Source organism: Rutidosis leptorrhynchoides, chromosome 1, assembly GCF_046630445.1.
Source record: "Rutidosis leptorrhynchoides isolate AG116_Rl617_1_P2 chromosome 1, CSIRO_AGI_Rlap_v1, whole genome shotgun sequence".
NCBI classification, from domain to species: domain Eukaryota; kingdom Viridiplantae; phylum Streptophyta; class Magnoliopsida; order Asterales; family Asteraceae; genus Rutidosis; species Rutidosis leptorrhynchoides.
The window spans coordinates 51,197,194-51,224,610 of record NC_092333.1 but is presented as its reverse complement, the minus strand read 5'-3'; the positions used below and the strand labels follow the sequence as shown (position 1 = coordinate 51,224,610).

At 34.0% G+C, this 27,417-nt stretch overlaps 3 protein-coding genes across 3 annotated transcripts; 2 read left to right on the top strand and 1 right to left on the bottom strand.

Moving 5' to 3' along the window:
- The first annotated feature begins 2,617 nt into the window (after positions 1–2,617).
- On the top strand, positions 2,618–18,942 carry LOC139886439 (protein CHROMATIN REMODELING 5). Its single transcript, XM_071870262.1, has 31 exons — positions 2,618–2,864; positions 3,307–4,050; positions 4,179–4,246; positions 6,769–7,206; positions 7,788–8,012; positions 8,108–8,191; positions 8,942–9,001; positions 9,091–9,185; positions 9,333–9,384; positions 10,131–10,197; positions 10,452–10,545; positions 10,621–10,708; positions 10,794–10,928; positions 11,656–11,847; positions 11,920–11,987; positions 12,359–12,452; positions 12,729–12,853; positions 12,937–13,000; positions 13,389–13,601; positions 13,819–14,061; positions 14,145–14,255; positions 14,441–14,527; positions 14,714–14,896; positions 15,094–15,174; positions 15,297–15,533; positions 16,271–16,426; positions 16,537–16,714; positions 17,111–17,292; positions 17,405–17,764; positions 17,883–17,976; positions 18,094–18,942. Exons 2-31 carry the CDS (start codon positions 3,384–3,386, stop codon positions 18,510–18,512), a joined length of 5,160 nt encoding a protein of 1,719 aa, XP_071726363.1. The 5' UTR covers positions 2,618–2,864; positions 3,307–3,383; the 3' UTR covers positions 18,513–18,942.
- A 1,914-nt stretch (positions 18,943–20,856) lies between these two features.
- On the top strand, positions 20,857–24,374 carry LOC139886438 (serine--glyoxylate aminotransferase-like). Its single transcript, XM_071870261.1, has 6 exons — positions 20,857–20,923; positions 21,527–21,742; positions 22,050–22,334; positions 22,844–23,210; positions 23,462–23,672; positions 24,126–24,374. The coding sequence occupies exons 2-6, from the start codon at positions 21,538–21,540 to the stop codon at positions 24,261–24,263; spliced, it is 1,206 nt and encodes a 401-aa protein (XP_071726362.1). The 5' UTR covers positions 20,857–20,923; positions 21,527–21,537; the 3' UTR covers positions 24,264–24,374.
- Positions 24,375–25,774: 1,400 nt separating this feature from the next.
- On the bottom strand, positions 25,775–27,124 carry LOC139859810 (F-box protein At4g18380-like). Its single transcript, XM_071848584.1, has one exon. It carries the CDS (start codon positions 27,067–27,069, stop codon positions 25,969–25,971), a length of 1,101 nt encoding a protein of 366 aa, XP_071704685.1. The 5' UTR covers positions 27,070–27,124; the 3' UTR covers positions 25,775–25,968.
- Between the last annotated feature and the right edge of the window lie 293 nt (positions 27,125–27,417).

The following is a 27,417-nucleotide window of genomic DNA, read 5'->3' as shown; positions in this document are numbered from 1 at the left end:
ATTTTTATTAGAAGCGTAAAACATGTTGTGATTAATTATGAAAGAGCTATGGAGTACTTGGAAGAGGAAGATGACGAAGCTGATGATTTCTCTTCCACGGATTCAGAATTGTAGAAGGCAATGGTTTCGTTTCATTTCGTTGTCGGTTTTCAGGTATTCATGCAATTGATCCATAGTGTGTTGTTTTTGTGTGGTTTCACGGTTTTTTATATTGGGGTTAGATGAATATTTGTAATTTTGGTAAGTTTTCATAATGATTGCTTAGGCTGTATTTGATTTGTTAGTTGTATTTTTCGCATCCCTATTGTATTAATAACTCCTAGCTAGATTTATTTTAATTTATAATATTAAATATTCATATTTTATTAATTATATAATGTACCAATATAGTGAAAAAATAGAAAATAAATAAATGTGGAAGTGTTCCAATGGCTCGTCAACCCAAAGGAGTCTCGAGTTATCAAATATACACATGGATGGATGGATCAACCTTACTTGCTATTATTAGTAGGCTGTCAGCGGGTCGAATTTTCAAGTGCAGGGCTTGAGTGGATTATTATGGCTTAGCTACTGTGATAGTTTTATTGCTTTACTTAATTGGTGTCAATTATGTTTTGTTTTGTTATATACTGTAAAGTAGATTGGATGGAACGTGTCTGTAATTCCATGCCTCTCAAAATGCTGTATTGTTCTTCTCACATCTTTGTGAAAAGTAATATTAATTTAATTTATGTTTTTTGCCAAAAAAAAATAAATAAAAAAAAAAATCTATACTATATAATAAAAGGGAGTTGAGGATGATATCATTATGTGCTTCAATGACTTATACTATGTGCTTTTAAGGGTTGTAAAAGGAAATTTGATGATGTAATCCTCCTAATACCTTTGTATTAAATTGTCTTATTTTATTATTATTTAAATTAAGTTAAATTAAATTAAATAGATCGATTAAGTATCTGGAGTATGACTTATTATAATTTTCGATTTTCAAAATATGATGGACGATGGACAATCGTAGTAAAGTTGATAAAGTTATCATCATTCATTGGAAATTGATTTGTAGACATGCTTTTTTATTATTCTTCAAGAGTTCAAACTTAATACACATATTACAGAATGATCTATACGGAGTACTATCTATCTATTTCTATTTATACTTTTATACTATCTAACAAAATAAAATTGATGATGATACAATAACAATAATGTTTAGTTTTCTCTAAGGCTAATGAAATTATATGTGGATTTAAAAAAAATAAATAAATAATGATGTAATCCAAATAAATTAAATAAGCAGGTAAAATAAGATTTGAAATCGTGTAATATGTCTGCTTTTTACGTTTTCGAAAGCCGTTCGATTTTTAGACTCCCAAAATTTATTTGAATTCATTTGCAGCCTTTTTGTATTTTCCCTGTACAATATGAGGCGTGCCCCCACAATCAAACCTCAACGCTTAAATTTAGGTAGTAAATGTTCACTCTCAATTTTTCAAATTCATTATTTTTTCTATTTTATCTGTGTTATACCTTCTTCTCTATCATTTTCTTATCCCAACAGTTGTTAATATCATCTGATGACGTACCTTTGATATTGTTTTTCCTATATGGATGGAAGTTGCAAATTAGACGATAATCGATGTTGCTGAAGATAAGTTCAAGGTTGATTTGAATCATATTTAGTTATATTGTAGGTTTCTTATTGTGTAAAGCTATAATATTGTGATGGTTGCTACTATTTTTGTTGGAAAAGTACTTGGCGTTTTTCGACAATAACTGTTGATCAAACACAAAAAAGGTTTGAAAAATGTTGATAACTTTAGTTGCATGATATCGAGTAAGAGTAACCATGTTTATCATATTGATATTTTTGTGTTGAGTTTTAATTTATTTAATTGATTATAAGTATTAAGATTATCGTTTATGTGTACAAGTTGTTCGATGAAAAGCTTATATGAATTTGTTAATTGAATGTTAGTAAAATTTAGTTTAAAAGTTTACCGATCTCCAATGATTTAATTCTAGCCAATTCGTTGGTATTTAGTTTGTGTTAATTTTATTTTTCTTTTAAAAATTTTGATTGCATCTATTTTGAGTATTAATGATAGACTTTGTAGTATGTATTCATGTGTGATAAAACTATGCACTCGAAAATGTTTTGCGTTAGGTGCTTAATATGTTTCTGATAACAATTTACGTTATATTATATAGTAATATGATTCATTATGCTAACTTATCTCTGTGATTTTTAACCAAACCCGTGAATTCACGGGTCACTTAGCTAGTAAAATAATAATACGGAGTAATAATTTATACGGAGTATTGCATTAAATGTGACAAAAGTATATAGCATGATCACTTTTTAAAACTATTTCAAAAAAACCCGATCCCTAATGACTATTCAGCGAGTCAACAAACCCCCCGAGTAATCTCGACCGTTGCTTGATATCACTTAGGCCAAAAACTTCCACTTGTCCACATCCTGTAGGTCCAATCCTCCCCGATCGAAAACCTTATTATTTTATTTAATTTAAATTTAAATTAAATAAATATAAATACGGAGTAATAAAATATAAAATATTAATTTTATAAAGTAGAAATTAACCCTTCTCAAAATTTCCCCCAAATTCTCTGTTTGGCCGAACATAATCCACCGGTAAATCCAATCGCCGCCGTCGTATGATCCATTCTTCACCGCTCTTCCGTCTCTCATCCACCGATACATACATACATATATACGTGCACATATACATACAATCACAGTCCATATTTTATTTTTATTTTCTTTATTTCATTTTAATCAATCATCATCGTTACTGCTGCCTTCCACCGGCGCGTGTTTCCTTACGTGCGCCGATTTTCCCGACGTGAGTACGATTGCTAACGTGCGCTGATTTTTGTCGATACTTATATTTAATTCGAATATCGTATATGCATACAAATACAATCGTAATCTGTATCTGTGTGTATGTATGGAGCGTTATTGTTCGTAACAAATGCAAGTCATTATAAATTCAATTTGATTACTATTTAAGAGTCGATTACTTAAATCATCTGTTTATTGTGTTTTTCAACTGTTAAACGTGGCATAATTAGGGTTTTTGTTGTTGCTGTTGTTGAAATTGCGTGCGTGAGTTTTTTTTGTCCGGTAGAGTGACAGATCCATTGTTCATGCATCTAAATCATTGAAAATCAGCTTTTTGTTAAGTTTTTCGATCTTCAATTCATAATTACTAACAATACGTTTCGTTTTTATATAATTCGATATGTTTTTTTTGTTAATGCTTGTGTGTTTGATTGTGTGGATAGGTTTAAAGCTTAAAAGGTGGGGAGTTGGTAGTGAATAAGAAATTTGAGAGTGGTTTTGGTTTCATGTTAAAGTCACAATGGCCTTTTTTAGAAACTATACTAATGGAACAGTTTCGGACAACGTTTTTAATGACAAGAGTCAAGCTGGAAGTGTAGACCGAGTCGAAAGTATTGTAGGAAATGATGATTTGGAAATGACTTCAAGTATGAATAAAGGGCTTGCTACGAAGATGGATGATGGGCAGTATCACAGTGATGGTGAACCTTATGATATCAGTAGGTCGCTGAATGGGACAGCACTGGAGGATGATGAGAACTTAATGAATGCAACAACTTATGACTCCAATACAAGGAAACCAACGGGGAGATGGGGGTCGACTTTTTGGAAGGATTGTCAACCGATGAATAATAGAAATGTATCAGAGTCTGGGCAGGAATCAAAAAGCAGTTCTGCATATAATGTCGAAGAGGGATTGGATAATGATTTGTCAGATGTGGACAAGGCAAATATAGGTCAAAATGTTGATGAGATGTTGTCTGATGATTATTACGAGCTGGATGGTGATGACCAAAGTGATTCAATGCACCGCAGGTTTTTAAACAATGCAGCTGGTTATAATTCGACAGCACAACAGCAAGTTGCTGCTACAAACAACTTTGTGTCCAGAAAGAAACCAAAAGCTTCTTCTGGGGTTGCATACGTCGATGATGCTGATTTTGAAGATGATGATGAGGAAGAAGATGGTAAGTTTATTCTGTTTATGTTACTAATGGTTGTGAATTGTGTTGATAGAATAATGACTGTAACCGATGGCATCACTCTGTTGACTATTATATAGTCATTGACTTGTGCTTCCTTTTATATGCTGTAGAAGATGATCCCGCCGATGCAGATTTTGATCCCGACATGGTCACTACAAGTGTTGGAAGGGGGAAGAAGGTTATTGCCTGTACTTTTTATCACTCGCTCATTGCATATGTATCATGATCATTGTTTACTTGCATGGTAGTTTATGATTGCTCATCCTCTAAGTACGGAACTTATAATTTGTATTGGTGCTTATTTCGGAATTGATTTCATTTACTTCGAGAAATACGAAGCCATGTAGTGATTTAGCTCTTTGAATTTTACAAAAAAATTTCCCTGCTGCAAAGCTTTTTACAAAAGACTCATGTTTTGTGTTGAATTCTAAGCAGTAGGGTAATTGCTGAGTGAAGATAGATTTGGACTCTTAGGATAGCAGGGCTATAATTTACTCAAAACGGGCTCGGTCTTGTGTTTGAGTAGGGTTATAACTTCATAGATCGATTATGAAGTCTCTGATGGAATTTATATTTTAACTCGCACGTGATCGCCTAAACCTTTGCTCAAAGTTGATGTTTCACTAAATTTGTGTTATCTAGCTTGGCTATATGATTTTGGTCATCTGTTAATAATATATATTGAAATTGAATATTGATTACTTTGAAATATTATTCTATGATTCTATGATGTTTCTCCATTTTATTAATTATAGATTAGTAGATTAATTTATTTGTTATTATCCTTGCATAGACATATTTCAAATTATGCATATGCTCTTATACATGCAAGCTATAAAAAATAGAAATAAAGAGAATATGAACATATTTACCATCTGATGTCATGTGATTGGATTTGTTTTCTGTCTAATATGAACCTCTAGAAGCCCAAATATCTCTTAGTAGATTCAATGCAAGTTTTGTTTGTCTCAAGCTTGATAATCAGAAGTTACATATGATGGGTTTGTTTTGTGTACAATATACTCTAGGAGTTATACCTATGTGTATTAGGAGATTATGTCATCATTTGTATTTTTATATCGAATTTTAATGTAGATGTGAAACCCCTACTATGTCATGGATTAAGACATTAAGCTCGTATGCGATGTTTGTTCACATTGCACTTTTCGAGAGCACTATGGTGTTTTTTTTTTAAGTTCTTGGGTAATGGTGGGTAGAGTGCCCCGAAGTTAAGCATTCTTGGATTCTCTAGTCTGGTCGTAGTATCGTAATAAATATATGGCCGAGTTGTTTTATTAAGCGAATACTTTTGGTTCTAGCTGTAGCAGTGTTGCAAAACTCGGATTACTCGGCCGAGTAATCGGCTGAAGGGGAAAAACGAAAACTCGGGACAAGAATCGGTAAAAACTCGGTCAACAAAAGTCAACCCTTCTATAAAAGTGATATACGTTCAATAAATAGGGTTTCTTCCACATCGACACTTATTTTTCTTCTCTTCCGCCTACGTTTCTTCCTCTTATTCTCTCTGACGCTGCTATTTCTTGGGTTTCTTCGAAACTTTATGAAGCGTGTGTTTTAAAATCTGAGTTATTTGATTTTGTATGTGTTTTCTGTTACTAAATAAATATTCTTTGCATCTTCTCAGCCTCTGTTTTAACTTACCCGGTCAAAAAAAGTAGACGAAGTTGCACTGAAGAGATGAAGTAAAAAACGTAGAGAGGAGCAGATGAAAAAGATAATAGCGGCTGAGTTTGTTTCTTTAGGGTTTTATTCCTTTTTTAATGCTATTCAATTTACATAATACCCCCTCAAAGTTTAGTTGTCATATATTTAACTCCTTAAGTTTAATTTTTCCTTTCAACCTCATTACTAAATGGATACAATTCAACCCCTCCAGTTAAAACTAATATTTATATCTAATTAAACTTCATATCTTTAACATATATATTTATTTGTAGCTAATATATTATAAAGTCAACAAAAGTCAACATCCGATTTCTCCCCCGAGTTCTCCCCGAGTCGCCGAGAACTCCTCAAAAACCTCTTGCCGAGTTCTCCCCGAGTCGCGAGTTTTACAACCTTGAGCTGTAGGAATGTAAACTACTCAATACCTATGATTGTTACCTTCTATAATGGAGTTTCAGCTTTTAGGTGCTTTTCTAGTAATTTAAATTGTCATACTTTAAAAGTTGCTCATGTATAGTTCATGATTTCTTTCTATGTCGAGCTTCTTAATCCATATTTAGACTATCTAGAGCATCATTGTTCTTTTCTGTTGATGTTGGGTATTGGTAATGTGGTTTCTTGCTTTTGGTACTAGGACTGTTGGATTTAGAGTCTTTAGATTGTTGAGATGTAACGAATTTCATGCAAAAACTACTTTCACACTTGAAAACACATTAATGTATTGCTAAAAATTTTTGACATATGCAATTTCTAAGAATGCTATTTTAAGTTACCTTTGATGATAGGCACTTAATTGTTTGAGCAGCTCATGTGGCATACCACGGGCTTGCTTTTCTGTTCCTCCATTTAGGTTCTTTTCTCTAATGGAATACTATTTGAATTGAAGGAACTATTTGTGCTTTCCAAGTTTACATATGGATGTGCATAATCATATAATCTACTTCTCATGAAATCATTTTCTGATGTTTCTTTATGACATGGTTCAGAGATCTCACGTACTTTCGTCTTCTTTAGGAACACGATGATGATGATTGGGAAGGTCTTGATTTAGATGATGATGATAACTTTGATGAAGATGAGTTAGATATCTCAGACGATGATTTTCATAAGAAACCAAGGGGTTCACAAAGGCAGAAGCGTGCGCGTAATGTTTCAAAATCTAGTAGAGAGCCTAAACAATCTACATCTTTCAGTAGAAGGAAAAGAGGTCGAGCTTCATATGATGAAGAATTCTCTACAGCCAATGATTCAGATGATGATCTTGAAGACGACTTCAGAAGTACAAGGAGAAGTAGCCATACCCGCAAAGATACCGGTGTTCGATCTATTCTTACAAAAGGTTCTGGGAGGAATAATGAAGTTCGGACTTCAACTAGATCAGTGCGGAAAGTGTCATATGTTGAAAGTGAAAGTGAAGAGCATGATGAAGATGTTAAGAAAAAGACCCACAAGGTGTGGATCATTTATCAATGCACATATATCAATATCCATAGTACTGTTTGACTAGTCAGCTGGTGTATATTAAAAACGTTGGTCTACATTGTATCGATGCTCAAGGTTTATAAGAGAATTAGTGAGTCCGTATGTTGCATGTTAAGGTATAGTCTTAATCAATTATAAGAAAGCATTGATTTACATTGGATCAATGCTTAAGGCTTAGTTTGTCTATAGATACAGATCTTACTTTAAGATTGTTTTTTTGAGTTGCTTTGGATGTATGTAGTGAAGTGTGCGTTTACACATGAAGTTAGGTTTAAGGATGTGTGCATGAGTGTTTAGATACTTATTATAATCATAGTTGATCGGTTAGGTGCCAGAGAATGCAGCAGAGACATTAGTTTATGTATAATTGCCGAGTTGGAATCTAGTCTTGTAGCTATAAGTTTCTTGTTTTCTTGTTTTTGATTAATTCCCACTACGTCTGATGAGTCAACTATCAATATTAAGTTGTTTATCTCTCACTAACTCGAATGTGTTACTTCGCTTATGTCTTTTTTTGCTTATATTAATATCTGTTCTGTTTGTGAGTTAAGGAGGACGTGGAAGAGGAAGATGGTGACTCTATTGAGAAGGTGCTCTGGCATCAGCCAAAGGGCACAGCTGAAGAAGCGGTTCGAGTCAACAAATCTACGGAGCCTCTATTGTTAAACCATCTATTTGACTCGGAGCCCGATTGGAATGAAACTGAATTTTTCATCAAATGGAAAGGCCAATCACATCTGCATTGTCAATGGAAATCATTTGCTGAACTACAAAATGTAAGTATTTAAACTATATCTTATGTCATTTTCACTGTTCGTACATTGTTGTGTCATTTCATACCCTTGTTCGTTTATGTTTTATTTGTGGACAGCTGAGTGGCTTTAAGAAGGTTGTAAATTACACCAAGAAAGTAATGGAGGAAATAAGGCACAGGAGAACAGTATCCCGTGAGGAGGTAATGCTAGCCATACATGATTTATTTATTTATTCATCGTATATATATACATATTTTCTTATTTTTCCATCTTCAATTGGTTTGAATGTGATGGTTCTCTATGTTTAATATAGAGATACTTTCTTAATGTTCATATCAGAAGCTCTTATAGGTTCCTAGTCCCTCCTTTCACATGCTTCTGCTGAACCTTATAAGTGGCAGTTGTAATTAAAGTTGTACATCTTGGGGTGGCTAGGGAAAAGGTGCAAACGGTCACGGGATAACCCTGTTAGGCCGCGTTAGGCTGCATACATTCACATATAAATACCTCCCCTTGGGTAGCTTGAACAAGGAAAACCTTATTTGCTACTGTAATACTTTTGAAGTGGATATAAGCCTATATTTTGCCTTTCTGTCCACATTTCACTGGAACTGGTAATTCTAGGTGATGATTTTAGTTATATACTGTTTTTAACTTGATCAATCCTGGATTATGTATGTCGCTTTTTTTTGTTAACCCCACATACTGGTATGTGATATGATGTTTAAGCCTTAATCGGTATTAAAGCATTTCATCATCATTTTACTGTCCAATAAGTTTCAAATGGATTAGTGGTTGGGGGTTTTAAGAACAAAGGATTACTCATATAATATTGGGAGGAGTGAATATAACTACCCGTTCAATTACTTTACATCCATTTGACGATCATGTACGTCAACCTTTTCATGTCAAAAGACTTACTTTTCTTATTTTATATCTCTATTTGTTAGATTGAGGTTATTGATGTGAGCAAGGAGATGGATCTGGATCTTATCAAGCAGAACTGTCAGGTTTTACATTTTATGCAGTTTATGTCATTTCTTGCACTTTTTCTACTACTTCATATGTAACTCATGATTTTTGTATTTGCACCAATTAGGTTGAGAGAATAATTGCAGATAGAATCAGCAAAGTTTTGGAAGTGCCAGAGTATTTGGTTAAGTGGCAAGGACTTTCTTATGCTGAAGCAACATGGTATATAGACTACAAACTCAAAATTGTTTTTCTTCCAATTGTATCATAAATAAATTGTATTAGTTTATAGCTCTTGTATCATATATCTAGCAATTATTTAACACGATTCCTGCTTGAATGCTTATGTTGATATATGCTATCTTATAGGGAGAAGATAGATGATATTGCATTTGCGCAAACAGCAATCGATGAATATATGGTAATACTCTAGTTTGTATTAATTTCGGTGCAATATGAATCGTTCTTTTAGGGCATGACACTTATATCTCAAATTATTTATTTAATTAAAATTCATTTTAATAACATTAGAACTTTTATTCACATTATTACATGTAAGGTTACGTGCCAACTGATTATGGCTGTATGGGTTCTTTAGTAGAAAGTGTATACTTAATAATCATTTGTGTCTGCCATCAGATGATGTTATTGTATTAATATTACATCATATAAGTTATCTGTATCACTATTGGTTACAGGCCCCAATAACATACAAGTACAAATACAACGTAGATCAAAAGAAATAATATGGGAACAAAAGATGGAGCAAATAATAAAACTCTGTATATTGCTCAACTAAAAACTAAGTTTACAATGTTCTTAGATAGTACCTAGAAAGCAATAACAATCCACTTGCAACGCCCACAATCTACTTCTATTTATTTGGTACCACTTAACCATTTTAACCTAAATAAGTGGTAGACCATATCCCACTTTATCACCTTCCGCATGAGTCGGTCAACTAATATCAACCCAAAGTAACAAACGAAATAATTAAACCAACACTAACATTTAATTAAAAGAATATAACAATTAAAATATTCCAAACTAAGATTAAACTGATACTTGGTTTTCTGTTTTGTATTATAGCATTGAACACTTGTATAGCGATGGCAAATAATCTTAGTCTGCTAGTTAGCAGTTTCTTATTTTCGAATTTGGATACAGGCTCGAGAAGCTGCACTTGTAGCTGTGCATGGAAAAATGGTTGATTTTCAAAGAAGAAAGAGTAAAGGTATTCACTTTTTAACGAAAAATGGTTGAATTTGTTGTTGCCATTTTTAATACATACATCTATACATATATCTATACAAATAATAAAGTATGAATCATATGACAATGAGAGCCAAAATTACATAGAAAATAGATGGTAGTACATGTATTTCTGTGGTTATTTGCTTTTCTATTTCTTTTTGTCCCCACTTTTATGGTGGTTGTCTCTTACATATCAAATAAGTGTTGTATTTTTAACTTATTGCGTTCTTGTAGCAAGTTTGAGAAAACTTGATGAGCAGCCTGAGTGGTTAAAAGGTGGTAAACTGAGGGACTATCAACTCGAGGGCTTGAACTTTCTTGTTAATAGGTATGTCATACGAACACCTTCATAAGAGCTGTATATAGTTATGTGTAGTACCTATTAACAATATTCACAGTGCAGTTGGAGGAATGATACTAATGTCATATTAGCTGATGAAATGGGTCTTGGCAAAACTGTTCAATCAGTTTCTATGCTTGGTTTTCTACAGGTACTTGTAATATTATTCTCACATATTTAATCTGTCAATTTGCTTCTCGATGTTGATTAAATTCAATCTACTTTTTCCCTGACAGAACTCCCAACAAATTCACGGGCCCTTTCTTGTTGTTGTTCCTTTATCTACTTTGTCAAATTGGGCTAAGGAGTTTAGAAAATGGCTTCCTGAGATGAACGTGATCGTATATGTTGGAACTCGTGCTAGCCGAGAGGTACGTTAACATCCACACTCGACCATAATATGTTCTGTACACCCTATGTCTAGTCCTGATCTATGTGAGTTTTGCATTGTGCTATACCGGGTTTCCTTAATATTTTATTATAATAAAAACAACTTTTGTCATGAACTCTTCCCAAGTTCCCATCCTATAATAAGTGTCCACTAAATCGGTGGACAGTTTTAGAAATGTGCAATGATTACACCTTTTTTTTCAAATGTCTATGAAGTTCAAATTTTTTCAAATTTTCAGGAATATATTTCCGTGAATTAATAAATGTAACTAGTGTATAATAGGAAGTTGGTAAATTTTACTTGAACCAGACATTTTTTTTTTTTTTGGGACAAACAAATATAGTAATGTGGACATTTAATTTTGGGACTGATGGTGCTTTAGCTCTTAGGACTTATGTATTTGTTATAGAAGCTGGAAGGGACCATATTTGTAGGCTGTAGCCCGGTATATGTTCTTTGTTGTTGATGAGTGGTAGTATCCTACTTGTTGATGAGATGTCATGTAGTTTTTGTGTTTGTTAGCTGAGGGTTATTAATTGGACAATACAATTGGACATTTCTTTATAGTATGTTCATTAATTATGTCTAGTTTTGTTGGAGGAAGAATATAATATGTTTTTTTGGTATCCACTTTGCTTATTGTTGCCTTTTTAACGTTATATATGCATGCCTTTTCTTACATTTTCAGTTCTCCTTTGTGGTTATAGGTCTGTCAGCAATATGAATTTTTCTCTGATAAGAAAGTTGGTGGAAGTACAAAGTTTGATGCTCTGTTGACAACCTATGAAGTATTACTAAAGGATAAGACAGTGCTATCAACAATTAAGTGGAATTATCTTATGGTTGATGAAGCACATAGATTAAAAAACAGTGAAGCCTCATTATATACAGCACTCAAGGTATGTGTATATCTATGTCTGTTTCTGTGTTACTGTTGTCATAACTTATCTTAGAATGACTTCTTTTTATAGGAATTCAGCACGAAAAACAAGCTTCTTATTACTGGCACTCCGTTACAAAACAGTGTTGAAGAACTATGGTAAGTTTTGTGTTGCTGCATTGTTGTTATTTACATCTGTTCTCTCAGTTTGTCAAAGGTGGTTGTTCATGATTTCGATCTTTATCGGTGTATATAATGCTATCAAGGAATTAGGATGTTAAGACTAAATGGCTTGGTTAGTGAGATTGTATAGTTCACTTCCCTATATTGTGTGGAATCATCTGAATTGTTTAGTCTGTTTGATTTAGGCTTCTCAAGTGTGCACTATGTTGTTAATTGTTAATCTGTCAAAATTGAAATTCATCTTTTATGTAGGCATCTTATTGGTATTCACACAATTGATTAATCTTCTGTAAATATTAAGTGATTTGTGAATGATTTTTGAACTTACTTGTTCTTAATGATGTCAGGGCCTTGCTTCACTTTCTTGACTCAGATAAATTCTACAGCAAGGACGAATTTGTTCAGAATTATAAGAATCTTAGTTCGTTTAATGAAATTGAGGTACTAAATGGGTTATACATCTTGCATTTACACATTTAGTTCCCTTTTTTACTTATGTATATTTTCCCTACACCAAATGAGAGAAGATAGAATTTTTCTGTGCCTGCACAAATGTTAATTCCATATTCATTCTCCATCTTCTAAATGGGACGCATAAGCACATTTTCACTTCTCATAATTGACAGTTCTCTCAAAATGAATATGTATTTTACTTTTTATATCAGTTGGAATTTGGAAAAATAGGTCTTATATAATATAGTATTCTACCTTTTATAGCTTGCTAATCTTCACATGGAGTTGCGCCCCCACATTCTGCGGAGAGTTATAAAGGATGTGGAGAAGTCCTTGCCCCCAAAAATTGAACGTGTTCTGCGTGTTGAGATGTCTCCTCTACAGAAGCAGTAAGTTTTTACTCGTTTCGTTGGATTTGGAGGGTTTTTGTGCATTTCTCCTTTTCTGACATTGGTGCGTGTTTATTTCTCAGGTATTACAAGTGGATTTTGGAACGTAACTTCCACGACCTGAACAAAGGTGTACGTGGAAATCAGGTTAGTTTTTATTTATGATGTTGATGACCCACAACATTATGGCAATTTTGATGTAATCAAGATGGTGATGAAAGAGTTAAATATAATGATGGTGGATTAAGTCTGGCACGGGGTTAATCTGTCTTGTATCATATTTCTATATATTGTAATTTTCTTGAAATTAGTTTTGGAAAACGAAAGTGATGCAGGCATTTTACGATCACATTGATCTGTATTAAGTCCCAAAATGTTTTCCACTTTATGTATGTCATTAGATTTGAAATTACTCTTTTCCTTGGTGTGTCGTGCTTTGATCTCATTACCTTCATGATAAACAACGCTATTTTTAGAAGTCCTTTCATCTTTCACACTACTGAAAAACTGATATGCTTCTCTTGCAAATCTGCAGGTTTCCCTTTTAAACATTGTTGTTGAGTTGAAGAAATGTTGTAATCATCCTTTCCTATTCGAAAGTGCTGACCATGGATATGGTGGGGACTCTGCTATTACTGGTAGCAGTAAACTGGAGCGTGTAATTCTTAGCAGTGGAAAACTAGTTATCCTGGATAAGCTTCTTGACAGACTGCATGAGACAAATCACCGCGTTCTGATATTTTCACAGGTACTTCAATTGCTTTACGTGTATTACAATTGTTAAATTTAGTCTTTAAGTTGTGTAAAAGGCATTGTGTGATCGATTGTAGATAAGCAATAAGCAACTACAATAATAATACAGTTGTTTTTCATTTTTTTGTAGCTATGAGTCTTTCAGTAGTGAACGCTCTTGTATCTATTGTTTGTCCGGTCTAATGAATGGATATTTTGTATCTTTGTAACAGATGGTCAAGATGTTAGATATATTAGCTGACTACTTGTCCGTTAAGGGTTTCAAGTATCAGAGACTTGATGGTAGTACAAAGGCTGAGGCACGGCACCAAGCTATGGAGCATTTTAATGCACCTGGCAGTGATGATTTTTGTTTTCTTCTTTCTACCCGTGCTGGTGGTTTAGGTATCAACCTTGCAACGGCTGATACAGTCATCATATTCGATTCTGACTGGAATCCACAGAATGATTTGCAGGTTAGGGGCTGATATATTATTGATCTTGCATACATATAAGTACCCTAGTTCACTTAGTTTGATGATCTCATGGTTTTCTGTAGGCAATGAGCAGAGCTCATAGAATCGGGCAGCAGGAAGTTGTTAATATTTACAGGTTTGTGACAAGTAAGAGTGTTGAGGAAGACATCTTGGAGCGTGCGAAAAAGAAGATGGTATTCATTAAGTAGTTTTCAAATGAGATAAGCTTAGTTACTATATTTGGTATTAGTAGATGGATTATTTTTGATTGTTTTATACACATCAATGTAGCAGTTTATATGTTTCATACGTTGAAAAGTTTATAATTATAGTATATATATTTGTAAGCTTATAAATAAACGGTTTTTTTTTTTTGTAGGTACTTGACCATTTGGTTATTCAGAAACTGAATGCTGAGGGAAGGTTGGAGAAGAAAGAAGCGAAGAAGGGGAGTGCATTTGACAAGGTATTGATCAAAAGTTTGATTATTATAGTTGAAGAATCAGGAAATGGTTATGTGTGTGTGCCATGATGAATTAACCTTTATTCTTGGATCAAGACCCTTTGATTTCAAGTGTGGTAGTTCCATTTACAGGTACGAGTGGTAGTTCCATTCACAGGTACCATCTAATTTGTTTTTTCATGGTTTCAGAATGAGTTATCAGCTATTTTGAGATTTGGGGCTGAGGAACTGTTTAAAGAAGATAGAAACGATGAAGAAAACAAGAAGCGTCTTCTAAGCTTGGATATTGACGAAATTCTAGAAAGAGCAGAAAAGATTGAACAGAAAGGAACTGAAGATGAAGCAGGGCATGAATTGCTGAGTGCATTTAAGGCAAGAATGTCATATATATTTTTGTAGCGGTTACAGATACTATATTGCACATATGGTTTTTCAGGAAAAAAAATTGCACATATTTTTTTCTGGATTATATCTGAATTTTGTGATAATATTCATTCGAACTGTTTTGATAATACATGTATGTATATAGGTCTAAATTGTCATATTTTAATATTGTATCTCATTTGCAGGTTGCAAACTTTTGCTCTGCTGAAGATGATGGGAGTTTTTGGAGTCGCTGGATAAAACCTGATGCCATTGCCCAGGCAGACGTGTGTATCCCTTTTCCCCAGTTCTCCATTGCAGTCATATTTCTATCGATAAGCTAGCAATAGGATAGAATTATTCTAATAACTGATGTGTCTACATATATATTTTTTTTTTATAAATTTAGGAAGCTTTGGCTCCTCGTGCTGCAAGGAACAGCAAGAGTTATGCTGAGGTCATCCCTAATGAGAAAGATAACAAAAGGAAAAAGAAGGGTGTGGAAGTTCAAGATAGAGCTTCAAAGCGCCGAAAAGCAGATATCTCTAGTTATCAACCACCAGCACTCGAGGGAGCTTCTGCACAAGTATGGGCGTGGTCATTTGGGAGCTTGCCGAAGAGAGATGCTACACGGTTTTTTCGTGCGGTGAGATTATATGTTCTGTTTGTATTTAAAATTATAAGTTAAGTTGTGGTAGACTTTCTTAGGCTCTAAAACGTGAATAAATCCTTCTACATTTTTCGTTAAGACCAACATTTCTTTTTAACCCACTAATTTAAAGCCTTCTTCACAGATTCCTTTCCATATCTTTTATCTATATTCACCTCTCCCAAAATCATTCTTTATTTACAAGTGATTGCTTTTAATTGGTGCATTTAGAAAGCCTACTTGCGTATGAGAATTTGTAAGTGATGTTGCCTCATTGCCATCTTAACTTAATGGCTGCTAGTATTGCTAAACCTTGCTGGCTAAGTGGCTTCATCGATATTCTTGGTGTTATGCATTTGTTAGTAATTAATATCTGTGATGAAACAAAAAGTTAACAAACAGGTAACTTACATAACTACCTGTCATGAACTGTAGTTTATGCAGGTAAGTAGGTACGAAAGTTAAAAGAAAAGTTACGATACTTGGCATTCTTACATCTTTTTGTTGTTCGGAGTTTTCTCCATGTTTATTAATTTCTTTTTTCTGGCCAAATAGTTAAGCATAAGAATGTATGCATTTGATTTTTTCCATGTTAATAACTTACAGTAGTTTCAGCTCTGTTGCTACTATATATATTAGTATTAGTATATTTCAGGGGGTAGTTTATTTGAACTGAATTAAGCAAGGCTGGAGGAGGGTACATAACTAATTTTTCGTTGTATTATAAAAACCAGGTTAAGAAGTTTGGAAATGATAGCCAAATGAGCTTAATAGCACCCGAGGTTGGTGGGTCTGTTGAAGCTGCTCCAATAGAGGCACAGATTGAGCTTTTTGATGCATTATTGAATGGTTGCAGAGAAGCGGTTAGTGGAGGAAGTCTGGATGCAAAGGTTCTTATTAATTTATGTTTTCCAGATTGTTTCGTTACTAGTATATGCGGATTATATATGTTCAGACGTTACAGGAATGTTGCTAAATGTTATTCTAATTTCTCCTCTAGGGACCTTTGTTGGATTTTTTCGGTGTTCCTGTAAAGGCAGATGATCTACTAAGTCGCGTCGAAGAACTTCAACTCCTTTCAAAGCGTATTAACCGCTACAATGATCCAATTTCACAATTTCAGGCATTGATGTACCTGAAACCTGCAACTTGGTCCAAAGGTTGTGGGTGGAATCAGAGTACGTATTACTTTCTTCATTGTATTTTCCTGGGTTTTTTTTTTTTTTTTTTTTTTTTTTGGTGGATCAGCAACAGCCGTGAAATGGACGGGTCATGTAACATGTCAAAAACAGTTGTTTTTAACAGGCCCTTTTTAGTACAAGTGTGGTTGGATTGACCTCAACCATTCAATTTTTCAAATATTTAGTGTCATATAATATCACATGAAGTATATTTTGCAAGAATCATCTGGCTTATAAGAAAAAAACACTTGGGCAACATTTATCCCGTTTGACCCTTTATCAACGGATATTAGTGTCATAGATTATCAGTTTTGCCCGGTAGAAAAAAAACTGAATTATCGTTTAAATTTGTCACTCATGGATGAATTATAACTTTTCCTTTCACGTTTTCAGAGGATGACGCACGGTTGCTTCTTGGTATCCATTATCATGGATTTGGGAATTGGGAAAAGATAAGGCTGGATGAAAGGCTTGGGCTATTAAAGAAAATTGCTCCGGTGGAACTTCAGCATCATGAAACTTTCTTACCACGAGCTCCCCAATTGAAAGAAAGAGCTTCTCAACTTCTTGAAATGGTATGTGATGTCATGTTGTTTTTCCTTTTTCTTTTGTATGCTTGTGAGCTGTCTTGATATATCTCCAATTGGCTTTCCGTGTCACTGAAATAAGTCCTGTTATCGTATGAAGGAACTTGCGGCTGTTGGTGGTGGTAAGAGTTCCGGGAACAAAGGGGGTCGAAAGGGTTCAAAAAAGCAAAAGGATCATCCTCCCAACATCCCAACTTCCCGTGGCAAAGGACAACAATGGAAACATGGATCTCCTGATATTATAAAAGGTCAAAATTTGAAATTAAAGATGACACGTGGCAAGAAAAACGAGGTTCTAGCTAAAGAGGAAGGTGAGATGTCGGACACTGAAGAAGTGTATGAACAGTTCAAGGAAGTGAAATGGATGGAATGGTGTGAAGATGTATTAACTGAAGAGAAAAAGACACTCGAGCGTCTTCATAGGTTACAAACCACCAGTGCAGAGCTTCCTAAAGAAAAGGTTCTGTTGTATTGTCGAATTAGTACCTTCTCTTTTAACTGTTTCCTTATTGTGCATGATCAATTTATTTATTTATTTATTTATTTATTTATTTATTTATTTGTTGAAATGTCTTCAGGTTCTTCAGAGAATTAGAACTTATTTACAGCTGCTTGGACGGAGGATTGATGAAATTGTTACTGATCATGAAGTAGATCTCCATAAACAAGAAAGTGAGTAACTTTTTCTCAAGTTTTTATCGTTTCTTTTGAATTAACTAAGTGTATAAAACTGCCTTAGAGCAGTTATCATACTGTTTGATTTGAAATTGATTTGCTGAATTAAATCAGGGATGACTACACGGCTTTGGAACTACGTCTCAAACTTTTCAAATTTATCGGGAGGAAAACTGCAACAGATATATACCAAACTCAGACAAGAAAGAGAAGCTGCAGCAGGAGTTGGTACTTCCCAGATCAATGGAAGAGGATTCAAAAATGAAACATATGATCATCATCAATCATCTGCATTACTTGACAAAGGCCTTGATACAGCAAAATTTGAAGCATGGAAAAGGAGAAGAAAAACTGAATCTGACCCGAATACCCATTTTCAACAGCAACATCAATTTAATAATGGTACCGCACGTATACCTGATTCAAGTTTGGGGATTCTTGGAGCAGCACCGTCTCACGTTAAGCCCTTTAGGGAAGGTAGGCCTCAAAGAATACGCAAGCCTGCTTTTGGTCCAAAACAAGGTTTCACATGAGAGGTATCAAGTTCATATATTGTGTCTCTATTGGATATTTGGCAATTGCATAATGGCGATAGCTGCTGCTTCAAGCACAAACCATTTTTTGGCTCAAGGAAATAAAAGCATATTCCTTTGTGAAGCCGTATAACAACACAGTAATCAGCTGGTGGTGAAGATCATTTGATGTCTACTTCACAATAAACAAAGGACAAAGTAAATGGATTCATGCGGCCATTAAAGTTTTTGCTCTATATGTTGCTCATATATTTCATTTTAATCTTAGCACTTGCTTCGTATTTTATATATAGTGGGTAGTTAACAGATATAGTAGCACCGTTTTGGGATATAGCAAACAATTTGTATGTATCCGAAATTGTACACTATCCAGATTTTGGTTAACTAAATCAGTCACTTTTTGATGTGACTAGTTTCTTGCAAGTTTCAATTCTGTGTAACATTCAATTCTTTTTGTTGGTTTTGCTTGCATCATATTCTGCTTCCAAACTGAATTTGCAGTTTTGGTATTCTGATTCAATCAGCTTCACAAAGTTCTGAGCCAGAATTGGCATCTATAAACAAAGGTAACTGCATTAATTTTTTCTATTCTTGATGATCAGCTGCCATTGTTTTCATTTTCACTCTTATGAGTATTCGTTTACCAGTTTCAGACTGATCAAATAGGTTTAGCAGGATTTATGTGGTGACATTGGACAACTTTATTATAATATTCTTTTAGTTCTGAACAAATAATTATGTTGGTCTAGTTTCAAATGGTGGTGTTACTTGTGAACATATATGATAGTTTTTTGATTCAATCCATTTTAAGTGTGTTGAGCTTGCTACTTATGACCATAGTAAGCTTTTATATACAGAAACAATTGGAGTAATACGCTTTCGAACCTTCACCTTGTCAATGATGTATTGTTGAAATTTGAAATCGGAATTATAGTTTTCTACTTGCAATAATAAAACCTCTCCATTTTTTTTGACATTTTTATGTAAAAATAATAAAACCTCTCCATTTTTTTTGACATTTTTATGTAAAAAGAAAGACATGCTTGAGACCCATCAATACACATTGTGGTGGGTTCGATAAATTTAATGTGCTGTGAGTTAACCTCTGAGGTATCTTATTTCAATTTGGACGGTTAATGTAAAAGAAATCTTCTAGTTTCTGTGGATGATGAGATTACAAGTATATGTTTCGATAACTCCTAAACATATAGCAGATAATAACAAAATCAATATTTAGATATCATGTGGTTTCCAATGGTCGTGAACAGTATAACCAGATTAGTGTTTGAACATGCCTATACTTCAAAAAAACACGTTTATTATTTTTATTTTTTTGAACTGTAATTTACTTGCCTTATAGGGTCAAAAGTGAATGTAATCTTACCCTGTTTCTCCCAAAATCAAAATATGTTAGTTCCAACAGTTTATCCTATAATGGGTACGCCCATTTTTGTTAATCCTTTATCCAATTAATAATGATTTGGTCTTCATAGTTAAAGCTGATAAACGGCTAAGGTTTTTTTCAGTTGGGACTTGGGAGTAATTATTCAGATGTATCAACCCCAACCGGGTTATCCCGTGACCATTTCTCACTCTTTTTCCTTGAACTTGAGACATCTTACAAAGATATCAACTCCAACCCTAGGTTGTTTTGGGACGGTTTGGTCTTCATAGTTTTATCTTAAGTATTGTTAATGTGTGTATTCTTAAAGGATGCTAGTAGCTTATATGGAAGGAAAGAATGACATGGCATAAAGATGAGGGTGGAAGTGTAGTTCCAGAAGTAGAATTAAAGAGGTGTTCTGTTGGCTCCCACAAGTGAGAGTGTGGCTTACAAACATCCTTCTTCTTTATCACTTTATCTTTGATTTCAACCTCATGTTTTGTTACTTAAATTGGGTAAGAATCTAGTGGCTGTTAAAATTCAAATTTCCTTCACACTTACATCTAGCCATCTAGGTTCCTTAAATCATCAATGTTACTGATTTGGAGACTAGATGAGTAAGTAACATGATTATTGAAATATTATTTACCATTTACCATTTGGAAGTAAACTGAAATTTTGGTGATTTTTTGTTTCTTTTATTGGAGAAGAGATAAATATATTATTCGATTTGATATGATGAGATGGAGTATGTGGCAAAAACATATACATACATAACATTCTTATTCTTATTCTTAGTTCTTAAAAAAAAGTAAAAAATAAATAATACGGAGTGCTACATAATTAGAGTATTAGCCGTAGAATTCAAAATAGGGCTCATTTGGAGTTCTTATCTGTTGTTGAGGGACCCACATATTACCTCCCGCCCTCTTATAAATTCCATATATTTTCCTTTTTGTATTTTTCAAGTGTTTGTTTCCGTTTCTTTCCTTCCACACATTCATAACACAGAGATAAACACCATCAGGTAATTTAGCAATATACGCCTTTTTAATTAACATAATCTTTATGTATCATATAGATAACTTGAATTGAACACACTAACCAACGATCAATTAATATGATCAAAATTCAACTTAACTACTTTTACGGTTTGAGTTTGATTTGTTAGTGATTCTACTACTTTCACGGCTCTAAAGTTTTTACTCAAATCCTCAAAGCTTTCTAGTTATTGAGTAGAAATATTAAGGTTTGTTGGACTTGATTATACAGTTCTATAAAGTTGATGTTACAATTTTGCATAGTTGAGGATTTGAGTACTTAACTAAAAGCTAGCATCAAAAGGTTGTTTCGAAAAGATTCGATATTTGAAGAAAGGGATTCTAAATGCTATCTTTAGTAATCATTTTGATATCTAATTCCTTTTTCGACTCTGTTAAAAACACCAAAAACATATGAATTTAGAAGTTTACCCGACCGCCTAGATTCACTTTGCGCTTCTTAGAACACTGATTTCAACCCCCTTGTTTGTTATAAGTTTTTGGTCATCTTATTTATATACTTAATCATGACTTGTTACTTGATTCTTAAATGATTTTTATTTTTTGTTTCTTTTTCTGAATGGCCAAAGGTTAGGGAAACATGGATTACACATATGCACCTGGAAGGAACCATCTGTTTGTTCCTGGGCCAGTCAACATCCCGGATCAGGTACTTCGTGCAATGAACCGAAACAACGAGGACTATCGTTCTCCTGCAATTCCTGCTTTGACTAAAACTTTACTTGAAGACGTAAAGAAGATTTTCAAGACCACTTCCGGGACTCCTTTTCTCATCCCAACTACTGGTACTGCTCATAATTCTAAGTGATGTAACTTTTGTAGAATCATGCATGATTATACCTTGCAAACGGTTCAGGTTGGGCCGGTTTGGGTAACGGGTCAAAACCGTTTTGGGTTGAAATGGGTCATGGGTCAAACTCAAACAGGTCAAATTTGAGAGTATGGGTCTCAATTGCCAGGTATAGTATGATATATATACAAATTAAGAAATTTGTTGGACTTAAAGTCTGCTATGTGTGACCTCAACCGTTCAAGTTTTGGTCTGCTATTTATAGCAAAAGATGCAATTTTTCTTTATTGTTATTTGTACAGGTACTGGTGCGTGGGAAAGTGCACTTACGAACACCTTATCTCCTGGAGACCGAATTGTGTCTTTTATCATTGGTCAATTCAGTTTACTTTGGGTGGATCAGCAGAAACGTCTTGGATACAATGTTGACGTGGTGGAGAGTGATTGGGGTTATGGTGCTGACTTGGACGCTCTAGCATCAAAACTGGTTGCAGATACTGCGCATACTATTAAGGCCATCTGCATTGTTCATAATGAAACAGCTACAGGAGTTACTAACAACTTGGCTTCCGTAAGGAAAATACTTGGTAAAATCGCCTGCTTTTGATGCTAAACACATGATATTACACCTCTTAACAGAAAAATATCAATTATCTCTAAGTTATTGTAGTTATAACCATTTCTAACCTTTTCTTAACCATCTATATAACTTCCACCCATAAAATATTATCAACAATTCAATCTTAATTGGCGTTTGATCAGATAAAGATTCTGTTTTTGTGGTGGGTTCTTGATAAAACTGATTATGTTTCTTTGATTTTGACAGATCTTTTTAAATGTAATTCCTTTTGTTTTCTTGATATATGATGATCATAAATGAACAATTTTTATATCATAGATTTGGAAAATAAAGTTACCCATCTTGTATTTCATGATATTTTCTCTAGATTTTGTAACTTTATGTTTTCTTGATCTATGATGATCATTAAGGTACCACCTTTAACCGACCCAACTGAAAAAAGTTAAATTTCCCAGTCATTGTACATACATATATGATTGTTTCCTTAACAAGCTAACAGTTTTTGTTGACCCTCAGATCACTACCACCACCCAGCTTTGTTCCTAGTTGATGGTGTATCATCCATTTGTGCACTTGACTTCCGCATGGATGAATGGGGTATCGATGTGGCGTTAACCGGCTCTCAGAAAGCGCTTTCTCTTCCTACCGGTATGGGAATTGTGTGTGCCAGCCCGAAAGCTATTGAGGCTTCTCAAACTGCAAAATCACTTAGAGTATTCTTCGATTGGAAGGACTACTTGAAATTCTACAAGATGGGTACATATTGGCCGTACACTCCATCCGTGCAACTTTTGTATGGTCTAAAAGCTGCTCTTGATCTCATCTTTGAAGAAGGATTGGACAATGTTATTGCAAGGCACACTCGTCTTGGTACGGCCACTAGGTAAGTGTCTTATTCTACCTCTTGATGAGTTTTGGATTGCCAAAAGTTGCAACATTGCTTATTGTAGGAGCTTAAAAGGTTAAAAATACTCTCTTTTTTTCATTTTTATCATTAATACATATAACTCTAAAATTCATATTTTCACAATATTCCTTTTTCTTGCTTGAAGAAGACTATTTTCGATGTTTTAGAAATGGTAAACATAAATGGAAATGAAGTTTTAATTTTGTGGTTCCTACTATAATGAGCAGGCTGGCTGTGGAAGCATGGGGCCTACAGAATTGCACTCAAAAGAAAGAAAATTTCAGTGACACAGTCACTGCCGTTGTTGTTCCTCCATATATTGATAGTTCTGAGATCGTTAAAAGGGGATGGCAACGATACAACTTAAGCTTGGGTCTAGGGCTGAACAAAGTTGCCGGAAAAGTCTTCAGAATAGGACATCTTGGCCACTTAAATGATGTATGTGCACCTGTAATATCATTTATCCATTTTCATCCATATAAAAGGAAAACATTATGAAATTCTGGAGGTGGCTAGATGGTTCGGTTGTCAAATTGGGTTTGGGTTGAAATGGGCCAAAATGGGTGGGTTGTCCGGCAAACACATTTTTTCAATTTAGTTAATATTAGGATTTTTCTAACGACATCCTAAGGGCATTCGTTAACATGCAAAAAAGAAATTTTTTTTTTTTTTTTTTTTTGTGAAAGGCAAGGCTCCAAAATGTAGCTGGTGCCTAGTGGGGATTGAACCTAGGTCTCCTTTAAACATTCTCACTCATGCAACTAGTAGCTACCCCTTGGGGTTAAAAAATACTTGTACATTTCAATAACCGCCGTTATAAGGTCAATATTAACCAATAGTTGCAATACATTAATGCATATTAACGATTTTTTTTTTTGGCGTATCCTGCAGTTGCAACTGTTGGGATGTCTTGCAGGAGTTGAGATGGTGCTAAAGGATGTGGGTTACCCTGTGAAGCTCGGGAGCGGAGTAGCGGCTGCTTGTGCGTACCTACAGAACAATATCCCAATGATTCCATCAAGGATTTAAATTCTCATGTTTATGTATGTAACTGTTTACTCATCTCTCATTTGCATCAGATACCTGTGTAAAGAATACTTAAATCTCTCTGCTCCTAAATATCTGAATTTTTTATTTTCATTTCCTCATCTTCATTTGTAAATATCAGTTGTTTCGTTTATCATATCTATGAAGATTCACCTTCGGATACTAATATACTATCAACTTATATTATGATGAACACAGTTTTCTTGTAGATACATGACAAAATAACCTTTTCATGTTGATCATACAGCTTTTTAGTTATTGTTCGCTCTAGAGGTAGCAATTTCGATTCGATAAGTTGTGAGTTGGTTCATTTTGGTAATCCTACCTCTAACGCGTTAACTGCGTAGAATACAAACATGTGATATAAAAAGAAATGGGTCAAGTGGGTCGTAAGTCACTATTGTAGTTGTAACGACTTGTTCCACATTGGTTGAAGAATGACAAGTTTGAGCCCTTTGTAAGTCCTAAATTGTTGGTTACAAATATCTTAAACTATCATTCAAGTTGTTACCTATTTACATTAAAGTGGAGATTTTTATGTGATCATTTCAACCCTTTTGTTAAGCCACCACAACATATGATTCGAGTAAGATTTGAACCTGATAGCTCTTGCGAATAACTAAAGGCCCCAACCACTAGGCTATCATGGTTAGTTTGAAAATTTACTATTTCATGGTTCATATGAGAAATGTTAGGTCAGTGAACAACTTATTATGTATGTTATCAGATTCTAGGCAATTATGAAATTGGAAACTTTATGTACCTATTATCTTAATTTTTACAGTAATAAATATATTACTATTGTTTACATAATTTATAGGCAAAAATTATATTAATGGGTCAACTCCAACTTTACCTGCCCTTTTAGTACAACATTTTCTATTACCTCAGACGTGCAGATTTAGTCAACCATAGTTTAGTTGGTAAAACTATATAACTACTATAAAAACCATTTCAATTAAGGTAAGAATGTGACAAGAAAGCTTTTTTTTTTGGCGAAAAAGAGGATTTTTTTTTTTTTTTTTTTGAACTAAAAAACCGAAACCTTCATCAAAGCAAGAAAAAGAAAGCTTTTATTATGTCTATTGGATTACTCCATTCAAATAAGGTGAACCAGTAATACTTCCATTACAAGCAAATCTCAAGTACTAAAGTGTTTGATGTACTTTTCATTTACTAATTAGTTAATGTTATTTCATCTATCAAAAATAAATGATACGCTCCCAATGAGTATTGATGTATGAGAAAACATTGAAAAAGAAAAATAGCGAAATATGTATCTAGACCTCAAAATTTGGCTTAAAAATCAGTCTGATGTTAATCATCTGGGTGGCCAGTGAAAACGTTAGAAACAGTCATGAGATAAACTGGTTAGGCTGTGTGCATCAGAGTAAAAATACTCCCCTTCGCGGGTAGCTTGAACAGAAAACCCTCGTTCATTTACCCACTTTTGGATCTTTTCGAATTCAACTTATAGCGAAATGTAGAGTTTAAGTATGGTATAGCAACCTAGTTACGACTCATTCTCATTGTTACGAACGAGCTCCCTATCTCAAAGTTTAAGAGCAACTTTGCATTTCGAAACAACGAATCCAATATTCAAAAAATTGTTGAACCTCAACATAACTAATAAATTTTCATTAGACAATACACATAATAGTAGAATGTAAACTCGAAATCGAACAATTTAGGTCTCTCGATGCATCTTGTCCTTATGATGTACCAAAATTGAAGTAACAGCTTCTCGAAAAACTTCCTCTTCAGAGTCATAATCCCAATTTATTATATCGTTATCGTCATACTCTATACGATTATCTTCATGATCATCATCAGTCTCATTATCACTGTCACTATCACTAAAACTATCGGTTCCACTGCGAAAACCGTCATCTCCAGGTTGATAAAGCCGTCTTCCTACTCTAACTACAACAAGCGAAACCCCTTTCATAACGAAACCCGACAATGGCAGATACAAAATCGGAACATAAGCCGATTTCACGTTTATCGTTACTCCAATCCCATTACCATTTTCCGATATTCTTGTAATATCTTCGGGTGACAAAGAATTTCTTAAATCCACAATTTCTTCATTTTTCAAAAATATTTTACCACCTTTTCTTGAACCCGAAATCGTGATCTCACGAAGCATTGGATGTTGAACTAACAAACACGACATTACATTCCCCCATTCGATCGAATCAACTACGCCATGAAACGAAGAATAAAGCCGTAATTCGAGTTCTTCTGGTGTAACTTCATCAACCTCCCCTGTTTCCTCTGTTTCCTCTGTTTTTCTATTAACATATTTAGCAAATAAAAAGACAAAACTTTGTAACTTGAAATCAAATTTAGTTTTCCAATTGATTAAAGATGGAAGAAACCCGTATCGAAAACCATCTTCTTTAAATTCATGATCATCATCAGTTGTAAAGACAACATCAAGAGATTGAACATGATGAAATTTCTTAAGAAAAGTCAAAGCTTTTTGAATCTGTGGTCTTAACGAGGTTAAATATTCCATTTTTCGATCGATAAACCGGTCTGCGACATCTTGTAAACGAGATTTCGAGTAATCCGAACCGGGTTTTCGAGTATTTGGTGGGGAGATTGAGATGGAAACACGAGGCATAAGAGGGATTGAACTGGCAAAAAGTTTAGAGACTAATGAACATCTAAACAAGAACTTGAAATCTTGTTGAGTGATTTTTGTTAAGATGAAGATTAACAGATCATCTGGGAGTTTGGTAAAGTGATCAAATTGTTGTTGAGGATTTGAGTTGATGTTCATGTTTGTTTGAGGAGTTGAAAAGATGAAAGATGGAGACTGGTGAAATGGAGTTATTCCATCTATCTGTCTACTTTTTGTAAAGTAATGGGCCTGCACTTTTTTTATTTTTGGTTTTGGGGTTTACAATGAATGGTTGAATGGCGTTGACGTTGTTTTCACCAACCATCTGCACTTATTCGTATACGTTTCAAAACTTCAATTAATCAACTCTCTGTTGTTATTAGAGATTAGAGATTTTTATACACATTTTCTTAATTTTTTTTATTAAATTCTTATATTATATTATAATTATTATATTATATTATAATTATAATTATAATTATAAATATATTCAATAGAATGTATGAA